General features: G+C 49.9%; 1 protein-coding gene across 2 annotated transcripts in view; it reads left to right on the top strand.

The window, feature by feature from the left end:
- Positions 1-891: 891 nt before the first annotated feature.
- FAM174B (family with sequence similarity 174 member B) overlaps positions 892-21135 on the top strand; it is a 31935-nt gene continuing 11691 nt past the window's right edge. The window contains exons 1-2 of one of the 2 annotated variants that reach the window (XM_027083146.1): positions 892-1369; positions 18900-19031. In XM_027083146.1, coding sequence (XP_026938947.1) covers positions 1023-1369; positions 18900-19031 — 479 coding nt within the window. In that variant the 5' untranslated portion in view covers positions 892-1022. Of the gene's footprint in view, positions 1370-4712; positions 5108-18899; positions 19032-21135 lie in introns of those variants that run through there. The other variant, XM_027083147.1, reaches the window with a different exon arrangement.

Raw genomic sequence — 21135 nt, 5'->3', positions numbered from 1 at the left:
CTTTTTAGTAGGACCAGGAGTGAGCTGTTTAAGGTCACTGAGTACTTGTCATGTGTGTTTACCTGTTACTGGAGAGCTTCCTGCCAGGATCCATCCTCATGCTGAAAGGTGGAACCTGAGGCCTGCAGTATAGTTCCTAGTGATCCAGGAAAGCCCTCTGTGCCCTGCATCAGTTCCCGACTTTGGGTCTCACACTAGAACATCCATAACTGTCTTTCTCCACTTAAGTATCATTTAGCTTACAAACCAGAGGCAGCAAGCCAATTACTCCCTGGGGTCTGAAACTTCAACCTGGGAGGAAGACTATTCCACAGCAAAGGTATGAATGCAGAAATGCACATCCTAATCCAGTCCGTAAGCAGAGGTGCACAATGTCTGAAAGATCGAAGCCATGAGATAAGAAACTCTTTCAGAGAAAAAGAAGTTAACTGGGGAGATGTTGAACTATATGCACTGCATAGGGCATCGGACAGCCCATTTCACTCTGGAGGCTTCAGTTTCCGCATCTGTAGAATGGAGGCTTGCCCCGGGTGCCATGGTCTTTCGATTCTCAGTCTGACACAACCTGGGTTGCTATGAGCAGGCTCTCTGGGTCTTGAATCAACTATTAAAGGAGGGTAACAGAAATACCTGTCTCCTAAGGGGGTTGCAGGATTAAATGAAATAGAGAAAATGTGAAATGTGCAGCACAGCGCCTGGCTATTGTTACTTCTCCAAGGGGGTGCCAGGTCCCGAGGGAACTGGGGCCGCCCGGAGAGCAGCGCAGCCCGCACCGGGCCTGGTGGCCTGCCCCGCCCACGTGGGGCTGCGGCCCGTCGAATGACTCCGTGCAACGTGTTGGTGGCGGCTGCCGCGGCGGCGGCGGGCGGCTCGGACTCTTCCGGGCGCCGCAGCTTCCTGCCAAGGACCGCGCAGCCGCCTGGCTCCGCCGCGGGAGTAGCCGGTGAAGGCCTCGTCGCCGGTGCGGGACCCAGGGCTCCGTCGCGCTCGCCCAGCCCGACCCCGGGCCGCCGGACCGCACCATGCGCGCCGCGCCGCCGGCCGCGCGGCTTCTGCCGCTGCTGGTGCTGCTCGCGCTCCTGGCCGCGCCCGCCGCCCGCGCCAGCAGAGCCGAGTCCGCCGCCCCGCCGCAGTCCGGATCCGAGCGCCAGCCGCGGCCACCGCCCGGCCCTGGGCCCGGGAACGCCACCGGGATGGGCTCCGGGGAGGCGGCGGGCGGCGGCGGCGGCAGCTCCAACAGCAGCGGTGACGCCCTGGTGACCCGCATCTCCAGCCTGCTCCGCGACCTGCCCACCCTGAAGGCGGCCGTGATCGTGGCGTGCGCCTTCTCCGCCTTCCTCATAGCCTGCCTGCTGCTGCGCGTCTTCAGGTGGGTCCGCCGCCCCTTTGCAGCCCCCGCGGCCCAACTTGCACCGCCAACCTGCTGTCACTGCGCGCCCGCCGCACCTGCGCGCACCGATGCTCCGGCCCCGGCGCCTGGGTGCGCTCCCGCTAGCCCGGGACTCCCGGCCCTGCTCCACAGGGTTGCACTCGGCTGGTTTTCCCTGATACACACTTTAGGAATTTTCTCCCCTTCGAACGATATCTCTATCTATAGCTATAGCTGTAGCTATAGCTATGATATGTATCTATATATATCAATAAATATATAAAAAATATTGAATTCCTTTTCACTCTCCACTAATGCTTAACACTCTCCATCGCGTTCCGAATTATGACACCCTTACACGGAATTTATTTTTATACCTATTTCATAGATGAGGAAAAATTTTCCGGAGAGGCAAGGTGGCTTATTCAAGTAGGCTCAGTGGTGGAAGTAGGATTTGAACCTTACCCACCTTGCTGAGCCTCCCTCTGTTCCCTCTGAGGGCTTCTCAGGCACCACCTGCTGTTTTTTCTTTTCATCCGTTCTGCTACCAAAAGAAGCAGTGTCTAGCCTGTGGGGATACCTGTGGGAGGCGCGCATTGCGCCAGGGATTGGAGCTGGGCTTTAGGGTGTTTGGCCATCCTTGGTGGCCTCAGTGACTTTCTGCCTACCACCCTGCCTGAATGAACTGCCGCAATGAAGATGTGCAGGGGCATGAGGGATCTTGGAGAGGCTTTTTGTAGGTTGCTCAAGTTCAGGGAGAAAGTGGGAAATTAGAAAGGATGGCCGGGGTCTCTGGAGCAGGGGGATGGAGAGGGCTACAGGGGATGCAGGGAGGGTTGCATTTCCCCCTAATGCCTGGGAAATTCTGGTTTTGCGGGAAATGAACCAAATGTGTCCTGTTACTCAGGCGGGCCTCTGGGAAATCTGGGCATGTGTGTGTCAGTTATTCACAGCCTGTGCCTTCCCCTTCCAAGTGTATACAGTGTGCTTGGGTGTTTGATCAGCTGTTGGAGGTTTGGGGCCAGGGGCTTGTGAGCTTTTTCAGAGCAGGAGCAGAAACCAGATCTGGAAAGGCCGGGTTGGGAGCTCTCCCTTGAGGTTTGCTATTGGTTGCCGTGTGACTTTGAGTCAAGGTGTTTCTTTGTGGGGCCATAGGATTAAATGGTAGTGGTCCTGAGAAAATGGAGAAGGGGGAACTGTGGGCCCACATCCCCTCGCCCCATCCCCTGCCCTGGCTCCGGCTACATTGTTTTCCACTGTGCTGATCCCCTGATGTGCAGCAGACGTTGAATTGCCCCTCTCTGTACCCCATCCTTCCCGCTGCCCTTTATCGTCTGCTTGCAAACTTCAGTGGCTCCCTGTAGCCACTACCTGGATGTGGCATTCAGACCCTTACAGACTAGCTCCAGTGCACCTTGTGGCCATCAGCCAGCCCTTCTGAACCTCCTGTCGCTTCTCTCCTGACACTCCCTGCGGCTGGCTTGTGCTCGTCCACTCCTGGGCCAGTTGCCACTGCACACCTGCCATGACTGCATGCAGCCACCGGGGCCCAGCTCCCACGCTCCGTCCTCTGGGTAGTGTTCCTGGACATCCGAGCCAGGCTGTTGCTTCCTTTTCTGGCCTCCCCCAGCCCTAGCCTTGTGCATCCTCCGTACGGCCCTTCTCACGCCAGGCTGGTGGCTCCCCCACACAGCAGACAGTCCTGGACGGTGGGCATGTCCAGTCCCCGTGCCCAGGGACGGCCTGGCCTTCAGCAGATGCGCCGTAGTCCTTTACTGCCTTCCTGATTGTTCAGTTGCGTTGAACGTTGGTGCCTAGAGCAGCTCTGAGCCTGGAGGTTTGAAACATTTTGCTCAAAATAGGCCGCTCAGCCCACAAGGCGGTGCACTTCTTAAGACGGTATTTGAAGTATTTTGCCAGTCTGCTCCGTATTACCCAGGAGCGGGGCCGAAAAGCAAGCAGCATGGGGCCAGATGTGAGGGCACGTGTTTGAGCAGGAGAGCCGGTACTCAGGGCTGGAAGGGATGGGTCCTTGCTGGCCTGTGAGCTGGGCGTTGGAGGAAGGTTCCGACTTCACAGGAGAGGCTCCTTATGGATGTGCCTTCTCTTTCCAGGAAGGCCTTCTTGTTGGGGAGAGTTTCCAGGGGTTCAGCTGACACCCCAGTTCTGATGTGGATAGGAACTTACAGCATTTTACAGCTGGGAAGGGCCTTGATGGTACACAGGTCCCATGTGCTCCTTTGCAGAGGAGAAAGTTGCATCCCAGGGCGGGGAGTAAGTCATCCGGTAGACTCTAGAACACTACAAGTCTGTGGTCTGTACTGTGACCTTTCCACAGGCCGCTGCACGCTCGCTTCATCGGGCTTCCTGAAGGCCTGCTGCCCTGACTGGGCGTCTTCCTTACCTGCTTCCCCTCCTAGCCCCTTAGCATGCAGTCACCACATCCTGGCTATTCTGCCTCTCAAGTCTCCCTGAGACTGTCTTATCTGGGCCATACCCCTTCCTCCACGGGAGCTTCCCCACCTGCCAGCCCTTCTGCCTGACTCACCTCCCTCCCTCGTGTCCGGAGTCACAGCAGTGCCCTTCAGGCTGGCGTTCCTGCAGCCAGCCTTGTCCCCACTCCCATCCATCCTCCCTCGTCTGGTTTCACCCTTCTTCTGCCCACTCATCCCCCCGTGCGCAGGCTTCTCAGTGTGCTGGCAAGCTGGCTGTGTCTAACCAGGGCCCCGCCTCCCTCTCAAGCCCCCATCTCAGCTGTGCCCACTGCTCCCGCCCTGCTGGACCTTCAGGTGTTCTCCAGCGGCATCTGGTGGCCTTAGCCCGGCATGTGCCTCTGACCCTCTGCTTGGGGTCCCCTCCACCACCAAGACTACGTGGCCAGCTCATTGCTGTTTGCCTGCCTGTGTGTCACCTCCTCTGAGAAGCCTCCCAGCAAGGCCCCCTTCCAGAGCACATGTGAGTTTGGGATTTTCTACTTGGAGTCAAGAGTGTCGCTGAACTTACTGGGCGGAGGGCTCCTAAGAGCAGGACTGGCCCTTAATCGTTTGTGCCTCTCTAATGCCTGCTGTGGCTACAAGCACAGGCTGGCATCTGATAAAGGTATTTTTAGCAAATGAATGAACCCCTAAGTATTTTGCTTTGCTGATGCTTTGCTGATGCGTCTCAAAATGTCCTCTGTGATGAGCTGCATGGCTGATGCTGGGAACCTGTGAGATCGGGACTTATTTGGACAGTGGCCGCCATTTCCTTAACGATGGATACAGAGAAGGGAGGGAGGTAAAGGAGGAAGAGTGTAGTAAGTATTATTGCTTATACATAACCCGTGTGTCTGTTTTCCCTGAAGGAGTCGCTTTGCCAGACAACAGAAAGAATGTGGATCCAAGGAAACTGTTACAATTAGAAGCAAAGAATGTGTATCGTGGTAAGAAAGATATATACCTTTAACCAAGCAGTCCCATTTCTAAGGTACGCACAGTTTTTACTGCAATACCTATTCTTTGCTTCTAATTTTATTACTTAGGAGAGGAAGCAAAGATGCATGGCCAATGAAGTCCAGAGCAGTTCTGTTTAACAGTGAAGAGATTTAAGTAACCTAGGTATCTAACAATTGAGCATTGGTTAACTAAATTATGGTAGTGCTTACAGTGAAATACTGTGCAGCTGTGAAAAATGATGATGCTAATATAATACTCACTATATGCTGGTTGAGTGAAACAGGTTACAAAACAGCATGTGTAGTATGAGCTCATTAAATAAATAAATAATATATATATATATGGATGTGCAAAGACTTTTTTGTATGCGTGTGTACATGTGTGACTGTGGGAGATTCTTCATTATGTATTTATTTATTGTTTATGATATATTTCTACATTGTCTGAATTTCCTCTCAATGGACATTTATTCATTTTCTTTCTCCCTGTCTGTGCACTCAGCTCCTTGCTACATCCTTAGGTGTGTCTTCCTGAGGACCTGTATGAGAGAGTCTGGGGTGGACCCCTAGGAGTGGGATTCCTGGGTCCCAGGGGTACTCTTACACGGTTTCCTTGAGTATGTACCAGTTTACCCTCCCACCTGCAGTATCTGGGGGTTCTCAGATCCTCCCATCATATCTGACACTTAGTATTATCTGACTTTCTAATGTTTTTCAATCAGATGGGTATGGTTGGGTATCTCATTGCTTGCTTTTGCAGATCTCCAGTTCTTACTGAGGTTGAGTAGCTGTCTCTTCCCATACTTATTAATCAATCTGATGTCCCATCTGCAGAATCATTTACAGTTTTTTCATGTATTGGAATCATTAAGGAAAACTGTTTAAAGACTGGAGACAAACTTGGAGGGAGGGAAAGGCAGTTTGGAGGCAGAGCGCCCTCGAGCCAGAGTACCTTCAGGTATATGTGTGTGTGTGCATGCACGTGTGCATGTGTGTGTGTGTGCAGTTCTGCCTGGCTTGCAGTAGGGCCAGCCTCCCTAGGTCTGTTGCTTGACATGTTTATGAGAGCTGGAAGGAAATCAATAAAGAAGCTGTGTTTAGGAAGTAGAAAACTCCTCCAATTTTTGGATGTTGGAAAGCGTCTCATGGATTCAGGGTTAACAAGCGTAAGCCAGTGGCCGCTGTTCAGTACCTTTTGCCCCCCATGCTCTCTGAGGTCTGACTTTACCCTTTGAGATCTGAGGGGGAATCTGACTTTACTCTGTGGTGTCTTATGAACGAGGTGGAGACAAGTTAGAAACTGCCACCTGAAACCACGACTTTCATGTCCTCCTGGGGATCCTTTCCCCGTCCTGTCGAGTCTCCCAGCTCTCCTGCCCAGGCCACACTTCTCCCAGATCTCTGTTGGCTGCATGCCCAGCCACTTATTTCAAAAGCTGTGTAAAATCGTCTTATCTGAAAGGAGGGTTGTTTTGGTGCTTCCTGGGGGACGAAGAGGAAGACAAATTCTAAGTGATCTGACATTGCCCAGCTGTTGCACTTGGATCAGTGGCAGAGTTGCACGCTGTCGTGTCCTGAAGACGCCGGAACCACGGGAGCTTAGTGAATTACTAAGCCAGGTCTTTGAAAAGGAATAAAAACGTTCCTGCTTCTCCTGGATTCCCCGGATCTCCCATTGTCTGTGTATTTATATTTGTCCTAAGAATAAAAGTTATTTAAGAGAACAGCTAGAAGTTTAATGCTTTCAGGATTTGGGGAAAGTGTTCTGAAAAGTTTTTAGTTATTGCTCATTAGTATATCAATATTATTTTAATAAATTGGAGCTTGGGGCAGAGCCCTGGTTAGAAAGTTAAGCCCCTTTTTATGACTTTGAGATTGTGGCGCTCGTGTAGCACCAGGAGGTCATTTTTAAAAAATTTTATTGAAGTAGGGTTGATTTACAATGTTGTGTTTAATTTCTACTGTACAGCAAAGTGACTCAGTTATACATATATATATTTTTTATCATATTCTTTTCCATTATGGCTTATCATAGGATATTGAATATAGTTCCCTGTGCTGTACATAGGATATTGAATATAGTTCCCTGTGTATATTCCCTGAATACAGGACCTTGTTGTTTATCAGGAGGTCATTTTTGATTGCTTGACCAAGGTTTTGAATTGGGGGAGAAGCTATAGTTGTGAAACATATTTATCTTAATTTAATTTTTACTTTTCAAGTGGGTTTTCTTTTTTCGTTGTTTTCCAGTTTTATTGGGATAAAATTGATACACAGAACTGTATAAGTTTAACGTGGACAACATAACGACTTGACTTACCTATATTGTGAAATGATGACCACGATAAGTATAGTGAACATCCATCATCTCATAGATGCCAAAAAAAGGAAAAAATCATTTTTTTCCTGGTAATGAGAACTTTTGGGGTCTACTCTCTTAGCAACTTTCCCATCTATCACACAGCAGTGCTAGCTATAGTCATAATGCCCACTCCATCCCCAGGACTTATTGGTCTTATTGGAAGGTTGTACTTTCATCCAATTCCCATGGATGTTTAACCTTACACACCACAGTAAAGAAAGTGTTAAATAAATCTTACCCAGCAAAAATCCAGATTAAAAAAAAAAAAAACAGGGTAGAGAGTATGCCCTTGATTCAGTTTTCCACCAAGATGAAAAAGAAGTCATAGCATGTGGGAGGAATAGGGTCCCTCAAGTGGTTCTTTCCTGGGCGGATTCTGCCTGCTTTGGGGTCATTTAGCAATTTCTGGGGACGTTTTTGATTGTCATGACTTGGGGAGGGGGATGCTACTGGCATCTTGTGGGTAAAGGCCAGAGATGCTGCTGGACATCCTACAGTAGCCAGGACAGACCCCCTTAACAAAGAATGATCCAGCCCAAGATGGCAGTAGCACAGGTGCGGGCCTCCTGGTTGTCCACGTGAGCAGTTTACTGAACCTTTCTGGGCATCTGCTTCCCAGCACTAATTAAAGTACCTGCTTCCCAGGGCTATTGGGATGTTTGGAATGAGATTGGGTCAATCAAACCCCTGGCTCCCCTTTAAGCAGCCAAGTGTCCTATTGTACTTAAAAAAACGATTCTGAAAACAGATGTAATTTATACCCAACCTTTTGGTCTTGCTTTTGCCTGTAAATGAGGATTCAGCCATATGGCCAAGATCATCAGGCAAGTGCATCTGTTTCTGAGCCTTGCAGATATGAAACTGGTGACTCTTTAGCCTGCGTGAGCCTCCCCGGACACCTAGGACCCCATGTAGGGTCCCGCACACAGCTGAATTCCCCTGGGGAAGGAGGTGCCTCATGACTGCCCTTACTGACAGGCCTGTGAGGACTCAGGACCTGCCACTGATCCCTTCTATCCAGTTGGAAAGGGAGGAAAATCTCTCTTTAATTTAACCCTGAGCCCCCCGGCTTATTTGGCTTTGCCTGTAAACTCTTATGCCCAGGTACTCATCGAGTTTGGGGGCTTTGCCAACACAGCCCCTTCTGGAGACACGGGGCACGTCTAGGGGTGGGGTGGGGGTCCCCAGTGTCAGTGTCTGCATGCATCCTGTACGGAGAGTGTCACAGAAGGGAAACCCTCCCAGATTTAAGCAGAGAAGGCTTCATAGGTTGTGCCTGGGATTTTAGTTTTATGGCTGATGTTTTGGTTCTAACTATTTACAAAGGGAAATTCTGGGACCACGAATTCAGAATCATGTTGTCATGGTTTCACTTTAAAAATCTGTATTTAATCTTCCTGGCAATCTGCCAGGAATCCAGACTTGCTATTTATTTTCCTGAGGGTGCAGGGAGGAGGCAGCCCCCTCTCACTGGCAGGTGTGGAGCAGAAGAGGGGCCATGGCAAAGAGCCCGGGTAGGGCTCTTCAGGCCTGGGAGGGCTTCAGGCCCTTGTAACCTCTTGGGTGTGGGGTTTCTTTGCACTCAGAGTGCCACTGAGCTCCCTCCTTCTACCCATTGTACAGATGAGGAAACTGAGGCCAGGAGATGGGAAGGGTTTGTTAAGGTCACCCAGTGAGTTTGTAGGAAAAGTAGGACTCAAGGCCAGGTGTTCTGATGCTCAGCCTGGCCTCTTCTGGGCCTCCAAGATGTGGTGGGCTGGGTTTTAGCCTGGTCAGTTGAGTCTCCCCAGTGCTCAGCCAGGGACCCAGGAGAGAGCATGGCTGAATGGATGGAGCAATCTTACCAGTGTATTTAATGACCCATTGGAAGCCTAGAAGGTGCTGAGAGGATACAGCTGAGGTGAAGGAGTTTCCAATTCAATCTGGAAGATAGGATAATGCCTTTGTATGATTCTGCTTGGCAGGTGAAAGGCAATCTAATTCTGTAGGGGAGTCATGTGTCAAAAGCAACACTTGATAAGTTGCCAGAGGACTTATCAAAGCCCCAGGGACTTTGGCGGGGGACATAGTGGTCAGGGAGGGCATATGGGGATGAGGAGAAGGATTAGGACCTGATGGGGTGGGAGAAGAGGTTCTTCCAGGACTGGCTGGCCGAGCAGGTTTTGTGGTGGGCAGCGTTTGTGAAAATGATCATCTGGAAATTATGGTGACAATAATAATAATAGCAACTGATATTTATTAAGCCCTTACTGTATACCAGCCTCTGTGCTAAACATTTTATATGTTTCCTCATTCCTGTGAGGAGTGTCCTGTCGGAATCCCATTTTACAGATGAGTAAATCAAGTTGCAGAGTGATGAAGTGTCTTGCTTAAGGCCATATGGCTGGTGAAGGGCAGGAGTCTGATTTCCAATCCAGCATTCCTCCCCCACTCCTTTTCCTGTTGCAGCCGGATTTTGGAAGACAGGAATCCCAGCCAGAGGATTTGGGGATTAGTAGTGGGTCAGAGGAGCAAATGGAGGATTTGAATGCAGGAGTGTAATGATGAAAGGGCTGCTTTAGTAATGCTGACCCCTTTTAGGTGCTTAACATGTATTTGCTGAGTGAATGGATGAATAGTGATGTGGCTGCCTCAGGGATGCAGGATGGCGGGGGAGACCAGTGGAAGGTGCTGGAAGGACCAGTAGGGAGGGCTGGAGATTCGAGTGGGTGAAGAGGAAGATGAACAGGAAAGTGTCAGGAGGACCGGAAGGGCCTGGAGAGGTGGGCGTGGTGAAGGGGATGGTCAGGCAGGGGAGAAGCCTTGGTGAGAAAGAGGGTGACAGAAACACCATGGAAACGCCAGCCACGCAGCTGGACATCTCGGCTTGCGGTGGCGGGGTTGGGAGTTCTGTCAAGAAGTGACTGTCCCTGCAGTGTGGACTGTTCCTGAAGTGGGGGGCAGTGGCAGCAAGGACTGACACCCCCGCGCCTCCCCTACCATGTGGCAGGGACAAGTGGATGCTGAAAGGGTCATTTATGACATGTGTCCCGAAGCACAGTGACCCCAGAATTTCAAGGCTGTGGTTGTGTCCCTGGGTCCACCAAAGAGTCCCTCTCGGTCATCTTGCCACTGCCCTTGAACCAACAGAGCCACCCCTAGAGGCTTCCTTCCTCACTTTTGGCCTCGCTTGCCTCTCCTGGCACCTCACAGACGGGTGAAGCGGACCCAACCCTTTGCAAACACACTTGGGAGCTGGAGGGACAGGTCTTGGGGCATTTGCTGTGGCCACATTTCACGTGGCTCCTTAAACAGGTCAAAGCCGGGGCGTACTTATTTTTTCTTGGAAGAATGAGAGTTGGATCTGTCCCTCAGGGATTGAGGGAAGGAAAGGGAAACAAGGGTGGGGGGCAGGTAGAGGCGTAACCCTGAGGAGTTATGAAGAGGAACCCTAAGACTAGTCAACGGTATGTGGTCCTGTGTGAAATGGAAGCCCGGGACACACTGTGCATTGGGTGCTGGAGGCCGGCGTTGTGATCAGTCAACAGTGGTGTCACTTTGTTAATCCTGAGGGGACAGTGCCCAGGAGAGGAGGGGAACAGCTAGGCTGTATAGGTAATGACTAGTACCTCTTCATCGTGACTGAACTGCTGGTGAACAGATCTAGGACCTCAGTTGACAGTGAGAATCAGGCCATCTCTCTGGGCCCATGATTTTAGCTCAATTATTCAGTGTCACTCATGCGTGGCAGCCAGGACCAAATAAACCATGGCCAGGAAGCTAAGTCAGAGGTTGCAGACTGACGGCCCACAGATACGTTTTTTTGTTTTGTTTTGATCTGCACAGTGGTTTTGTTTTCATTTTTTATTAAAGTGCAGTTGACTTACAGTGTTTCACGTGTATAGCAAAGTGATTCAGTTATGCATACATACATACATATATATATATTCTTTTTCAGATTCTTTTCCATTGTAGGTTATTACAAGGTATTGAATATAGTTTCCTGTGCTATACAATAGGTCCTTGTTGTTTATTTTTATATACAGTAGTGTGTATCTGTTAATCCCCAATTCCCAATTTATCCCTCCCCCCACCTTTTCCCCTTTGGCAAGCATAAGTTTGTTTTCTATGTCTGTGAGTCTATTTCTGTTTTGTAAATAAGTTCATTTGTATCATTTTCTTAGATTTCACATATACGCAGTGTTTCTAACAACTGAGATAACTGAGAACACTTAAAATTGGGAGTCTTCACATCAAAATCCAGATCTGCTTTTCTCAACAGATGGGAATACTGGAAACGCAGTGCCTCTGTAACGAGGGGCGGGTGGGGGGGGCGGAGAGCTGGGTAGCCACCGTCCCATCTCGTCTGTGTTTGTGAGTGCCAATCCTCGTGTCTCCTTGACTCCAAGACCGAGCGTTGGCTGTCATTTGTCACCGCGTTTGTTCTAATGTTTACATCACACCAGGCTCGCTTCACTGCTTTCCTGCGCCTGTGGGCTCTGGGGCGTTTGAGTCACCCCGCTTGACTGGGTGCTGGTACTGGAGCAGAGTGTCTGGCGTGGTGGGGAGGACAGGCGTCAGGTGTGGCAGCGCTGCTCGTGTACCTGGAAGTCTCTGGAACACCTGTGTCTGGGAGGGCTTGGCTGGAGCCCTCTTAGAGCTGGGCTGCCTGAGGTCCTGAAGCTCTCACTGCACTAGAGGAAAATGCTTTTGTCTCATGTAACCGAGAGTCTCAAGTTGCCCATCTGGAGCGGAGCCAGATGAGATTCAGATCACGCTGGTGTTGGGCTCGTTTAAACTGCTTTAAAAGGATGGTGATGGGTAGAGCGCAGGGGCTGTGCCCAAGGCTGGAAAGGGAGGAGGCTGGGGCTTGGGAATTGTACCCTGGTCGCCAGCCTTGGGTTTGCCCCCGAGCCTGGGGCCCATCCCAGGTCATCGCCCCTTCTTGGGAGACATGGCGCTGTTGTCACTGGCTCTCCGGCACCTGCTTCCCTACGTGGTGGGGCTGCACAGTGGGTTTTGGGGTCGTGTCCTTTCTCCAAGTTTGCTTGGTTTTCTAGGGAAGGCTCAGTTTTGTCATGTTCTGAGGGGGGAAGATGCAGGGTAGAGGTCGGAGGTTCAAAACAGGAAAGGCCTCTGTCCTCAGAGCACTGGAAGCTTCGGCCGGGTGCGAAGGCGGGCAGCTGACTCACGGCAGCCGCTTGATCCGATCTCTCCCCTACACATGCCGTTTTCATCTTCTGTATTAATTTTCCAAATGTCAAAGGTAACATGCTCTTTGGGACGAGTAGTGTGGTTTCAGCAGAAGGCTGGCCCTTGAGCCACAGAGCTACGTTAGTGGGCTTCACGTTGAAAACAGCTCAGGGGGAGGAAAGGCCAGAGATGCTGGGTTTGGCTCCTAAAGTCACCAGGTGAGCAGGAGACGGCAGGCAGCCTCTGGGTGGGACAGGGGGGCCCCCGGGCCTCTCCAGGAGAAGGGTCTCCTGTCCCAGAGGCAGGCCTGACACACACGTGGTCTGTTTAAATTTTTATCTTAACTACCGTATTTGAATTTTATTTATTTATGTACTTGTTTGTTTTAAAAATAGCTCATATATTCACATGGTTTGAAATTCACGAGGAGCCAGAGGGTATAGTGAACAATCTCCTTCTTAACCCCCCCTGCCCTTCGGCCTCCCAGCTTCCTTCTCTGGGTGCTGTCAATTTCTTGTGACTCTTTCCAGAGAGATTTTATAAGTATAGAAATGAATGAATGTGATAGATACACATACGTACATATCTATCTTTCCTGCTTTTAATGACAGCTTTATAAGATGTAATTCACATGCCATACAGGTGTCCCATTTAAAGTGTCCAAATCATGGTTTTTAGTACATTCACAGAGTTGCGCACCATCACCCCAGTCAATGATAGAAGACTGTTGTCATTCCAGAAAGAAACGTGAGCTCGTTATCGGTCACTCCTCATCTCTCTCCCAAGCCCCACCGCGGTGAGCTCTGCCACCAGCACCCTAGCTGCACCGGGGAAGTGCGTGACGTGGATACGAAATTCGGGTTCAGGGTGAGGGACTTTCCAGGAGGCTCACAGACAAAGGAGTTGCTGGGCTGAGACGGAATCGCACCCCTGGACGTGCAGCCTGTGGATCTGACCGCCGCACCCCCAGACTGAACTTCTGACGGCAAACTAACCCGTCCGGCTTTGCGTTGTTTTGTGTCTCTTTGCAGGGGAGGGTGGGGAGGGCAGGCCCCTCTCCACGTGGGTCCTCTGGGCTCCCACTCTGCTCCCCAGCCTCCGTGTCTGCCTGAGCCGTGCGCCGGGGAGCATTGGGAAACCAGTTTCCGACCAGCTGTTGAGCGGGCCTTTGAGTAAACCAACCCTCTGGCTTTAGGATTACATTTCAGAGTAAGAGAATTTGAACTTCTCTTCTGTCTAGTTAGAAATGTTTGTTTTGGCCCCAGTGGAACGATCCTTTGTCTCTTCTCGAGCTTCTCTGGTCTTGCTGGGTCCTGTGAAGCACAACGTGGACATTTACTTAAAACCACCCTTTAAGTAAATGCCACCGTCTCTCCGTGGAGGCCACTGGGTGTAACGGGACCTTGTACCAGAAAAGAAAAATTACGGCGAAGGGGCCATGCTGTTGCAGGTGGGCCAGCAATATCTCTTCCCTTCCTTCTTCCCTGAATCTCCCCCTTCTTGGGCGGGGAGCGCTGTGACAGTTGTGGCAAAGCTCCTTCCTGCTTGTGCCTCCCACCCACCCCTGGGTAGGTGAGGAAGCAGGGCTGTAAGCAGAAACACCGGGATAGGAACCCAAGTCTGGGACTAACCTGGGACTCTGTCTGGAACCCGTTGCTTCTTTCTCAAGCTGTGTCCTCGAGGCTGACCCGCTGCCCTCCCCCCTGGGGACACGTGGGTGACTGCAGATCCTCTGAAGCTGTGTAGCCTTAGCCTTTTCCTCAGACTGGGATGCTGGTGAACAGCCCTGTGGGAAGATCACCAAGGATGCTTGTCGTCTCGGAAAACCTGTTCACAGGTCTCCCTGAGTGAAAACCTTCACGATGTTGTCACCGAGGTGCATTATATGTATGGTTCCTTGCTTCTAGAACCAGAAACAGGGAAGAGTCCCAGGGTTTTAAAGGATTTGACAAAATGGGAAAATTATACTTACCTGTGGAAGGTTTGCTGTTAAAATGTGGGAGAATCCCGAGATGGTGTTTATCATTACAGCCATGCCTTTTTTCCTTCGAGACCCTGTGACAACGTTTAGGGTTCCTTTGTTTGTGGGTGACAGAAAGCCCTGACCAGACTGGCTTCGGTGACAAACAGAGTAGCACTGTTGGTGTCAAGGTGGGCTGGCATCATAGTAGACTTGGAGCTGGTCTCTCCCTCCAATCTGTCCTCTACCATGTTGGCTTTATGTTCCATTTCTAGAAGACGGCAATGCAGCTCTCACCTGGGTGAGTTACTGACCCCTTTCCTGCCTGCCTAGCAAAGGTCACTGGCTCTGATTAGTCCCATACTCCCCCCAGCCTCCCAGCCATGGCCCCGGGGGTTGCAATACACTGATTCTGACTCAGGTTTAAGTCCCATGGTCCACTCCTGGAGCTGGGGGTGTGGCCAGTGGTCAGGCCTCCTCACCCACGGGGACCATGGAGAGGGGCATTCACCAAGGATACAGATGCCCAAAGGAGGGAGGAGACGGAGGCTGGGCTGCCCCAAACCAACGCGTGTCCTGAGGGAGTCACCGTTAGAAAGAGTTGACGAGAAGTCTGCCCAGATCAATTTGAAATAGGAATGTGTGAGCTGTGGTAAGCGACAAGTTCCAGAAAGTGTGTACCAAGGGCAAAGAGTTTCTTGGTGTTAAAGATAAGTGGAGGCGGAGTCTAGTGGCGGTGTGGAGTGGGCTTGCAGAGGGAGTGAGTGGGGGAACTGGCGCCTTGCCTCTCGCCTGGCACGAGGTGGTTCAAGGTGAGCCTCCAGGGAGGTTCGTGCTGGAGCAGCCCTTGGTCCTTGGTCCTGGGGAGATCGACCTCTCTGAGCCTCAGTTTCCTCGTCTGGAACACAGAGATAACAGCGCTGCCTTATAGGGCGATTTATATGTTTTGCATGTGATGTTACATGTAAATTGCTTAGCTGGCACCCGGGAGGAGCTCAGCTCTTAGGGACCGCTGTTGATCAGAAAAGATGAGTTAGAGCATCCACACTCAGAAGAGACAGCAGGACTCAGTGAGGTCACGTAGGCTTTGAACGAATCTGTCTTCCCCTTATCTCACGTCTTCCTCTCCGAGGCAGGGTGTCTCCGTTCTCTGACCCGGGACAGTGAGGGTTGGGAATCTAAGGGTCTGTGGGAAATGCTGGTCGACTATTCATGCATTTCCCAGCTTCTGACACACACAGCTAGTAAAGGAAGGGCTCACCTTTTAATTTGAAAAGTACATGAGGTGAGGCCCCCTCCACCCATCCCTCCCCATGCGACTCCAATCATACATGTGGTTTCTCTCTGGCGCAGCCAGTCACCTTCTGCCATGGGTGAGGCTGCGTCTCTTTCAACTTCTCACAAGTCCTGGTTTTCCCTTATTAACATGTCCAGTAGTGAAACAGCAGAAAGTACTTTTTTGTGAAAGGTTTTGTGGCTCAGAGAGTTGATTATTTGAAATGTAATGTCTTCAGCTCATTGTGTCAAAACTGGTGTTTGATGCCTGTATGAGGGCTCTTGCTAATGGCCTTTTGGTTTAGGCAAAGCTCTGTAGAGAAATGGAACCAAGAGTGTGTGTGTGTGTGTGTGTGTATGTGTGTGTGTTTGCACACATACAGGCTTGAAATCCAAGAAGAGCTAAGATTTCCATTTTAGTCTGAATGCAGGAAAAAAAAAAAAAAAAAAGAATGAGGTCCCAGCTCAAAGGCAGTCCGGCAGGAGAAATTCTCTCACTTGTGGGATGTCAGCCTTTCTTGTCTATTCAGGCCTTCAAGTGATCGGGTGAGACCCACCTGAGTTGGGGAGGGCAATCTGCTTTACTCAGTCTACCCATTCCAGTGTTAATCTCAACCAGAAACACTCTCACAGACACATCCAGAAATAATGCTTGAGCCGATGTCTGGGTAGCCTGTGGCTCAGTCAAGTCTACACATAAAATTAACCATCACTGAACCTTTGGTGTGATCTTCAGGTTTAAAATTACCTTCTCAGGTGACCTGCTTGGAATGGCTGTCATTAGAGCAAGTAGGCCATGGTGTTCTAGAGGTTGGGCTGTGTTCCAGCTTCTCCTGTGGTAAGTGTTCAAGGGTCTTATTTTAAGCTCAGCAGGTAAATTTTCTCATCACGAGACTCTATGAACAATCAGGAAGAAGGAAGGTGATTTTATGGTCGTTGGGGATCCATTTCCATGAAGCAGGGCTGAAGTCAGAGCCTCCAGAACCTTCTCCCAGGGGCAGCCGTCAGCCCTGCTCCAGAGCCAAAGACTAAGTGAGGTTTCAAGTTCCAAGTGCAGGACGAGGTTTATGAATCAGATTTTGCATTTTTCTAATAAGCCTCATGATATTTGAAAAACAGTTACAAACAATGGCGACTCTTCATCCAGAAACCATCTGGGCGCCAGTCTCTTCGGGCATCTACAGGAGCTTTCTCAAACCCTCGGGTCCACAGGACGAATCCTATTCCAGCGTTCCAGATGCTTGTCCAGATGTGTGTTGGGAATGGGCAGCCCTGGCACTGGGCACAGTTAACAGAAGGGCAAGTCCGGCTCCTTTGCAAAGCCAGGTGCTTCCTCTGAACAGCTGTGACCCGTCAGGGCAGAGATAGGAGACTTCTGAGAAAAGTGTGATGTGTGCGTCCGTGTAGATCCGGACCTTGAGCCTCGTCTAGAGGGCTTGTGGGGTGGGTGGTTTTCCTTGTGGCTTTGTCTTGGGTTGCTGTGGCATATGGAGCCGTTTCTGGGCTTAAATTTCCCCATCCAGTATTGGAGATTGAATTGGTCAGGGATTATGTCATCTGGGGCAGAACACTAAGATCTATTTTACTCCTTTGTGGGGAGGTGGAGAGAAAACAAGAATCTGTTGATTGTGAGAATCTGGACCAGCGGTATTTATACCGTAAGCATTTACGCTCCCTTTTACAAAGCCTGCTTCCAAAATACTGTTGTCCCGTGGCCACTGGGGACGTGACCGGCTGTGCCCCTCTTACCTCTTAACCACCTGGCTTGGTGTTTGCGCCGTGCTGCAACGTGTTTGAAATCCACGCAGTTTCACACCCACACCTCTGCGTGCGTGCCTGTGATGAAAGCAGGAAGGACAAATTGCTTTGTAATGAGGCTAGGGGATTGTCAGGCTTTATAGCTGATTTCCCAAAGTCTCTACACAAAGAACCACAAGGAGCAGTGCTATAGGTTGTACAGGTTGCTTTAAGCCAAAGGTATAGATAAATATTTATATTTTCTATGCAAACAATCCTTTCACAAATCATGTCTTTGATAAATAACACTAGGTAAGAAAAGAGCAAGTTGCTGTTGCTAAGAAACTCTTACTTGACGGTGAACTTCTGTTTTCATTGTTTTGCAAACTTCTTGAGGAGTTTCTGTGTGCTGGGGTCAGAGAGACGGGGCATGTGTCTTTGATGTGGTCTCCAGCTGGGTACGGCTTACAGTCTGCAGGAAGCATATTTAGAGAATATGATTCTTCAATGCCCCATTTAATGATTCTGGGGGGTTTGGCTGGTTTCTCATAGATAGTTTCAAATATTTTTTAAAAAGGAGGGACATCAGAGAATACAAGGCATTTGGGAAAAAGTTCAAAATAGTGCAGAAAGAAATGCTTAGAGCATCAGTAGTCATAATAACAATATCGTTCCCTGTGGCATCATAAACTGTCAGCTGTGTCCTGGTCAATGTCTCGTGCTTTGTGCAGAGGGTCTGACACTGGGGATGGAAAGGCTTGCTCGGCACTTTCCCCGTGGTCCCCAGTGACCGTCTACCGTCCCAGAGGTAAAAGCATAGGGTTATAACTCCCAATGCTCACAAATCCTTGTGATGGAAACAATACTCATTTGTACAAGTCCTTGTCGTGTGAGAGAGGCTGTAGCACGTTTAACTCCCATTTGTTGATTATTTTCACAGACAGTCATTTTTGCCGAGAGCTTGCTGTGTGTAGGCTTGTTAAATGCCTCATCTCACTTAATCCTCCCTCGCCTCCGAGGGACAGATACTGTTCTCATCCCATTTTATTTATGAGGAAACTGAGGCCTAGAGAGATGGACTGACTTGCCCATGATCACACAGGTCGAAAGTGGGCAAGCCTGCGTTCTAATCCACCTGGCTGGCCCATGGGGCAGGGCACACAGTGCCAGGCTGTGACGCCTGTGCTTGGAGCAGTGACCTGCCAACACGGCAGGGCTGGGATGAGGGTGAGGGGCCAGGGGATGAAGGGATGAGGGGCATCATGCCAGCCCAGGGGCAGGGCTCAGTTCCATCCATGTTGAACATTTTGGTCTTTTGCTCATCGTGTATTTTCTTTGCATTAATTTTGCCTTTTAAAATCTTGCATTTGGGCATTATAGATCTTGATCGCTGGGTTTTATGGTGCTTTGGGCAGGTGTGGGTGAGGACCACGAGGGTTGCTGAGGTCAGGAACCCGCCCAAGGTCCCATGGCCGGAAGTGGAGGAGCTGGGGTATTTGCCAGATCTCCTGGGAGCCAGGCTAGGGCCAGCAGCGTGGCTTACCCCAGTGGGCATCGCTGAGTTCTCAGGAATGTGCTTCCCCTCTTCCAGGTCGGGGAAGAGGTTGAAGAAGACCCGCAAGTATGACATCATCACCACTCCAGCCGAGCGAGTGGAAATGGCCCCGTTGAACGAAGAGGATGACGAAGACGAGGACTCCACAGTATTTGACATCAAATACAGGTACCGGCTGGGAACAGTGGCTTGCTTTCTCCTGGGCTCGCTGGCTTGGGGAGGTGGGGCAGTTCACCTCTGAAGACAGTGAGTGGCCAGGCGTGTATTCTTGTTCTTTGGCTAAGTCTTTGACCTTGGGGTATTCTGCTTCTAGGGGGGAACTGCTTTGATCTCTCCCAGGAACGCGCAGCACCCAGAAAGCCAGCAGGGAAATGCTTGCAGGGAAATGCTTATTCTCAACTCTTTCCTGATGAGAACCCTTGAGAAGTCAGCTTTGTGGGAGCGAAAGGAGAGCTGAATTTCGGACAACGAGCTTGTCATGTACAGACTGTGGGGAATCTGGTCCAAGCAACCGCCATGTACCACGCGCCATGCACACAAATGGAAACTTGTTTTTCAGCCTTGCTTAGTTGGTAATGGAGAGCGTGGGGTGGGGGTTACTCCTTGGATGGAATTTACCGCTGAATTCCAAAGGCAGGTGTGTTTCTTTAACGTGGCCAGTAGGAAAGTCAGAATGACTTTTTAACTTCAGGATTGTAGTTTGGGCTTTGGCTTCTTTTGGGAAGTACTACTCTGGGTATGTGAGATTCTCAGTGTTAGAGCTGGGGGCAAGTGTAGTTTAGGGATGAGGGCTTGGAGGCCCAGAGAGGGGCCATGGGTTGCCCAAGGTCACAGTTACTAGTGGCAAAGTTGAGACACAAATCCAGGCTGGACCCTATCTGGAGATTCCTCCCTCCCCACCAGGGTCCTCCAGAGAAACAGAATCAATAGGATATACACACACAGAAAGAGATTTATTATAAAGGTCCAAGTCTGAAAGCCTGAGAACCAGGAGAGCCGATGGTGTAAGTTCCGGTGAGAGTGCAGGAGAAGACCAATGTCTCAGCTCCAACACGGTCAGGCAGAGAGAGCGAATCCCCCCTTATTCTGCCTTTTGTGCTATTCAGGCCTCCAGTGGGTTGGATGAGGCCCACCCATGCGGGGGAGGGCGATCTGCTTTACTCAGTTTACCCAGACAGTTGTTAATCTCAGCCAGAACACCCTCCCAGACACACCCAGACTAACGTTTTACCAAATATCTGGGCACCGTGTCACCCAGTCCAGTTGACCCGTAAGAGTCGCATCACACACAGCTTTTCTGTACCTCCTGACTTGTCCTTTTCCAGGACAGCCTTGGGTATTCTTGGCTATAAAGGAGTTAGATTCAAGAAAACAGTGTTTGGGATTTCGATTAGAACAGCATTGACTCTGTAGATTGATTTAAAGAGAATCAGCCCTTTATGCTAAGTGAAATAAGTCAGACAGAGAAAGACAAATACTGTATGATATCACTTATGTGTGGAATTAAAAAAATACAGCGAACTGGTGAATATAACAGAATAAAAAGAAGCAGACTCACAGATAGAACAAACTAGTGGTTACCAGTGAGGAGAGGGAAGCGGGGAAGGGGCAAGATAGGGGTAGGGGATTAAGAACTACAAACTATTAGGTATAAAGTAAGCTACAGGGGCTTCCCTGGTGGCACAGTGGTTGAGAGTCCACCTGCCGATGCAGGGGACAGGGGTTCGTGCCCCAGTCTGGGAAGATCCCACATGCCGCGGAGCGGCTGGGCCCGTGAGCCATGGCCGCTGAGCCTGCGCGTCCGGAGCCTGTGCTCCGCAATGGGAGAGGCCACGGCAGTGAGAGGCCCGCGTACCACAAAACAATAAAAAAAAAAAAAAAAAGCTACAGAGATATAGTGTACAACACGGGGAATATAACCAGTATTTTATGATAACTATAAATGGACTATAATCTTTAAAAATTTTGAGTCACTATATTGTACACCTGTAACTTACATAACATTGTACATCAACTGTACTTCAATAAAGAAAAAAAAGAGAATCAGGCCCTTTATGTTGACTCTTCCCATTCATGAACATGGAATAACTTTCCTTTGATTTAGGTATTGGAAAAGATGTCTTTCAAAAACTTCTCCATAAATGTATTATAAATTTTTTCTAGATATATTCCCAGGTGTTTTACCTTTTGAGATATATATATATATATATATATTTTTTTTTTTTCTTTATTTAAAAAAAATTTTTTTGGGGGTAGGATGTATCTTTAAAAT

The sequence above is a fragment of the Aethalodelphis obliquidens genome, unplaced genomic scaffold (assembly GCF_003676395.1).
Source record: "Aethalodelphis obliquidens isolate GAN/ISIS:26980383/991018 unplaced genomic scaffold, ASM367639v1 scaffold49, whole genome shotgun sequence".
Lineage (NCBI taxonomy): Eukaryota > Metazoa > Chordata > Mammalia > Artiodactyla > Delphinidae > Aethalodelphis > Aethalodelphis obliquidens.
This window is presented reverse-complemented; position numbering and strand designations above follow the sequence as displayed.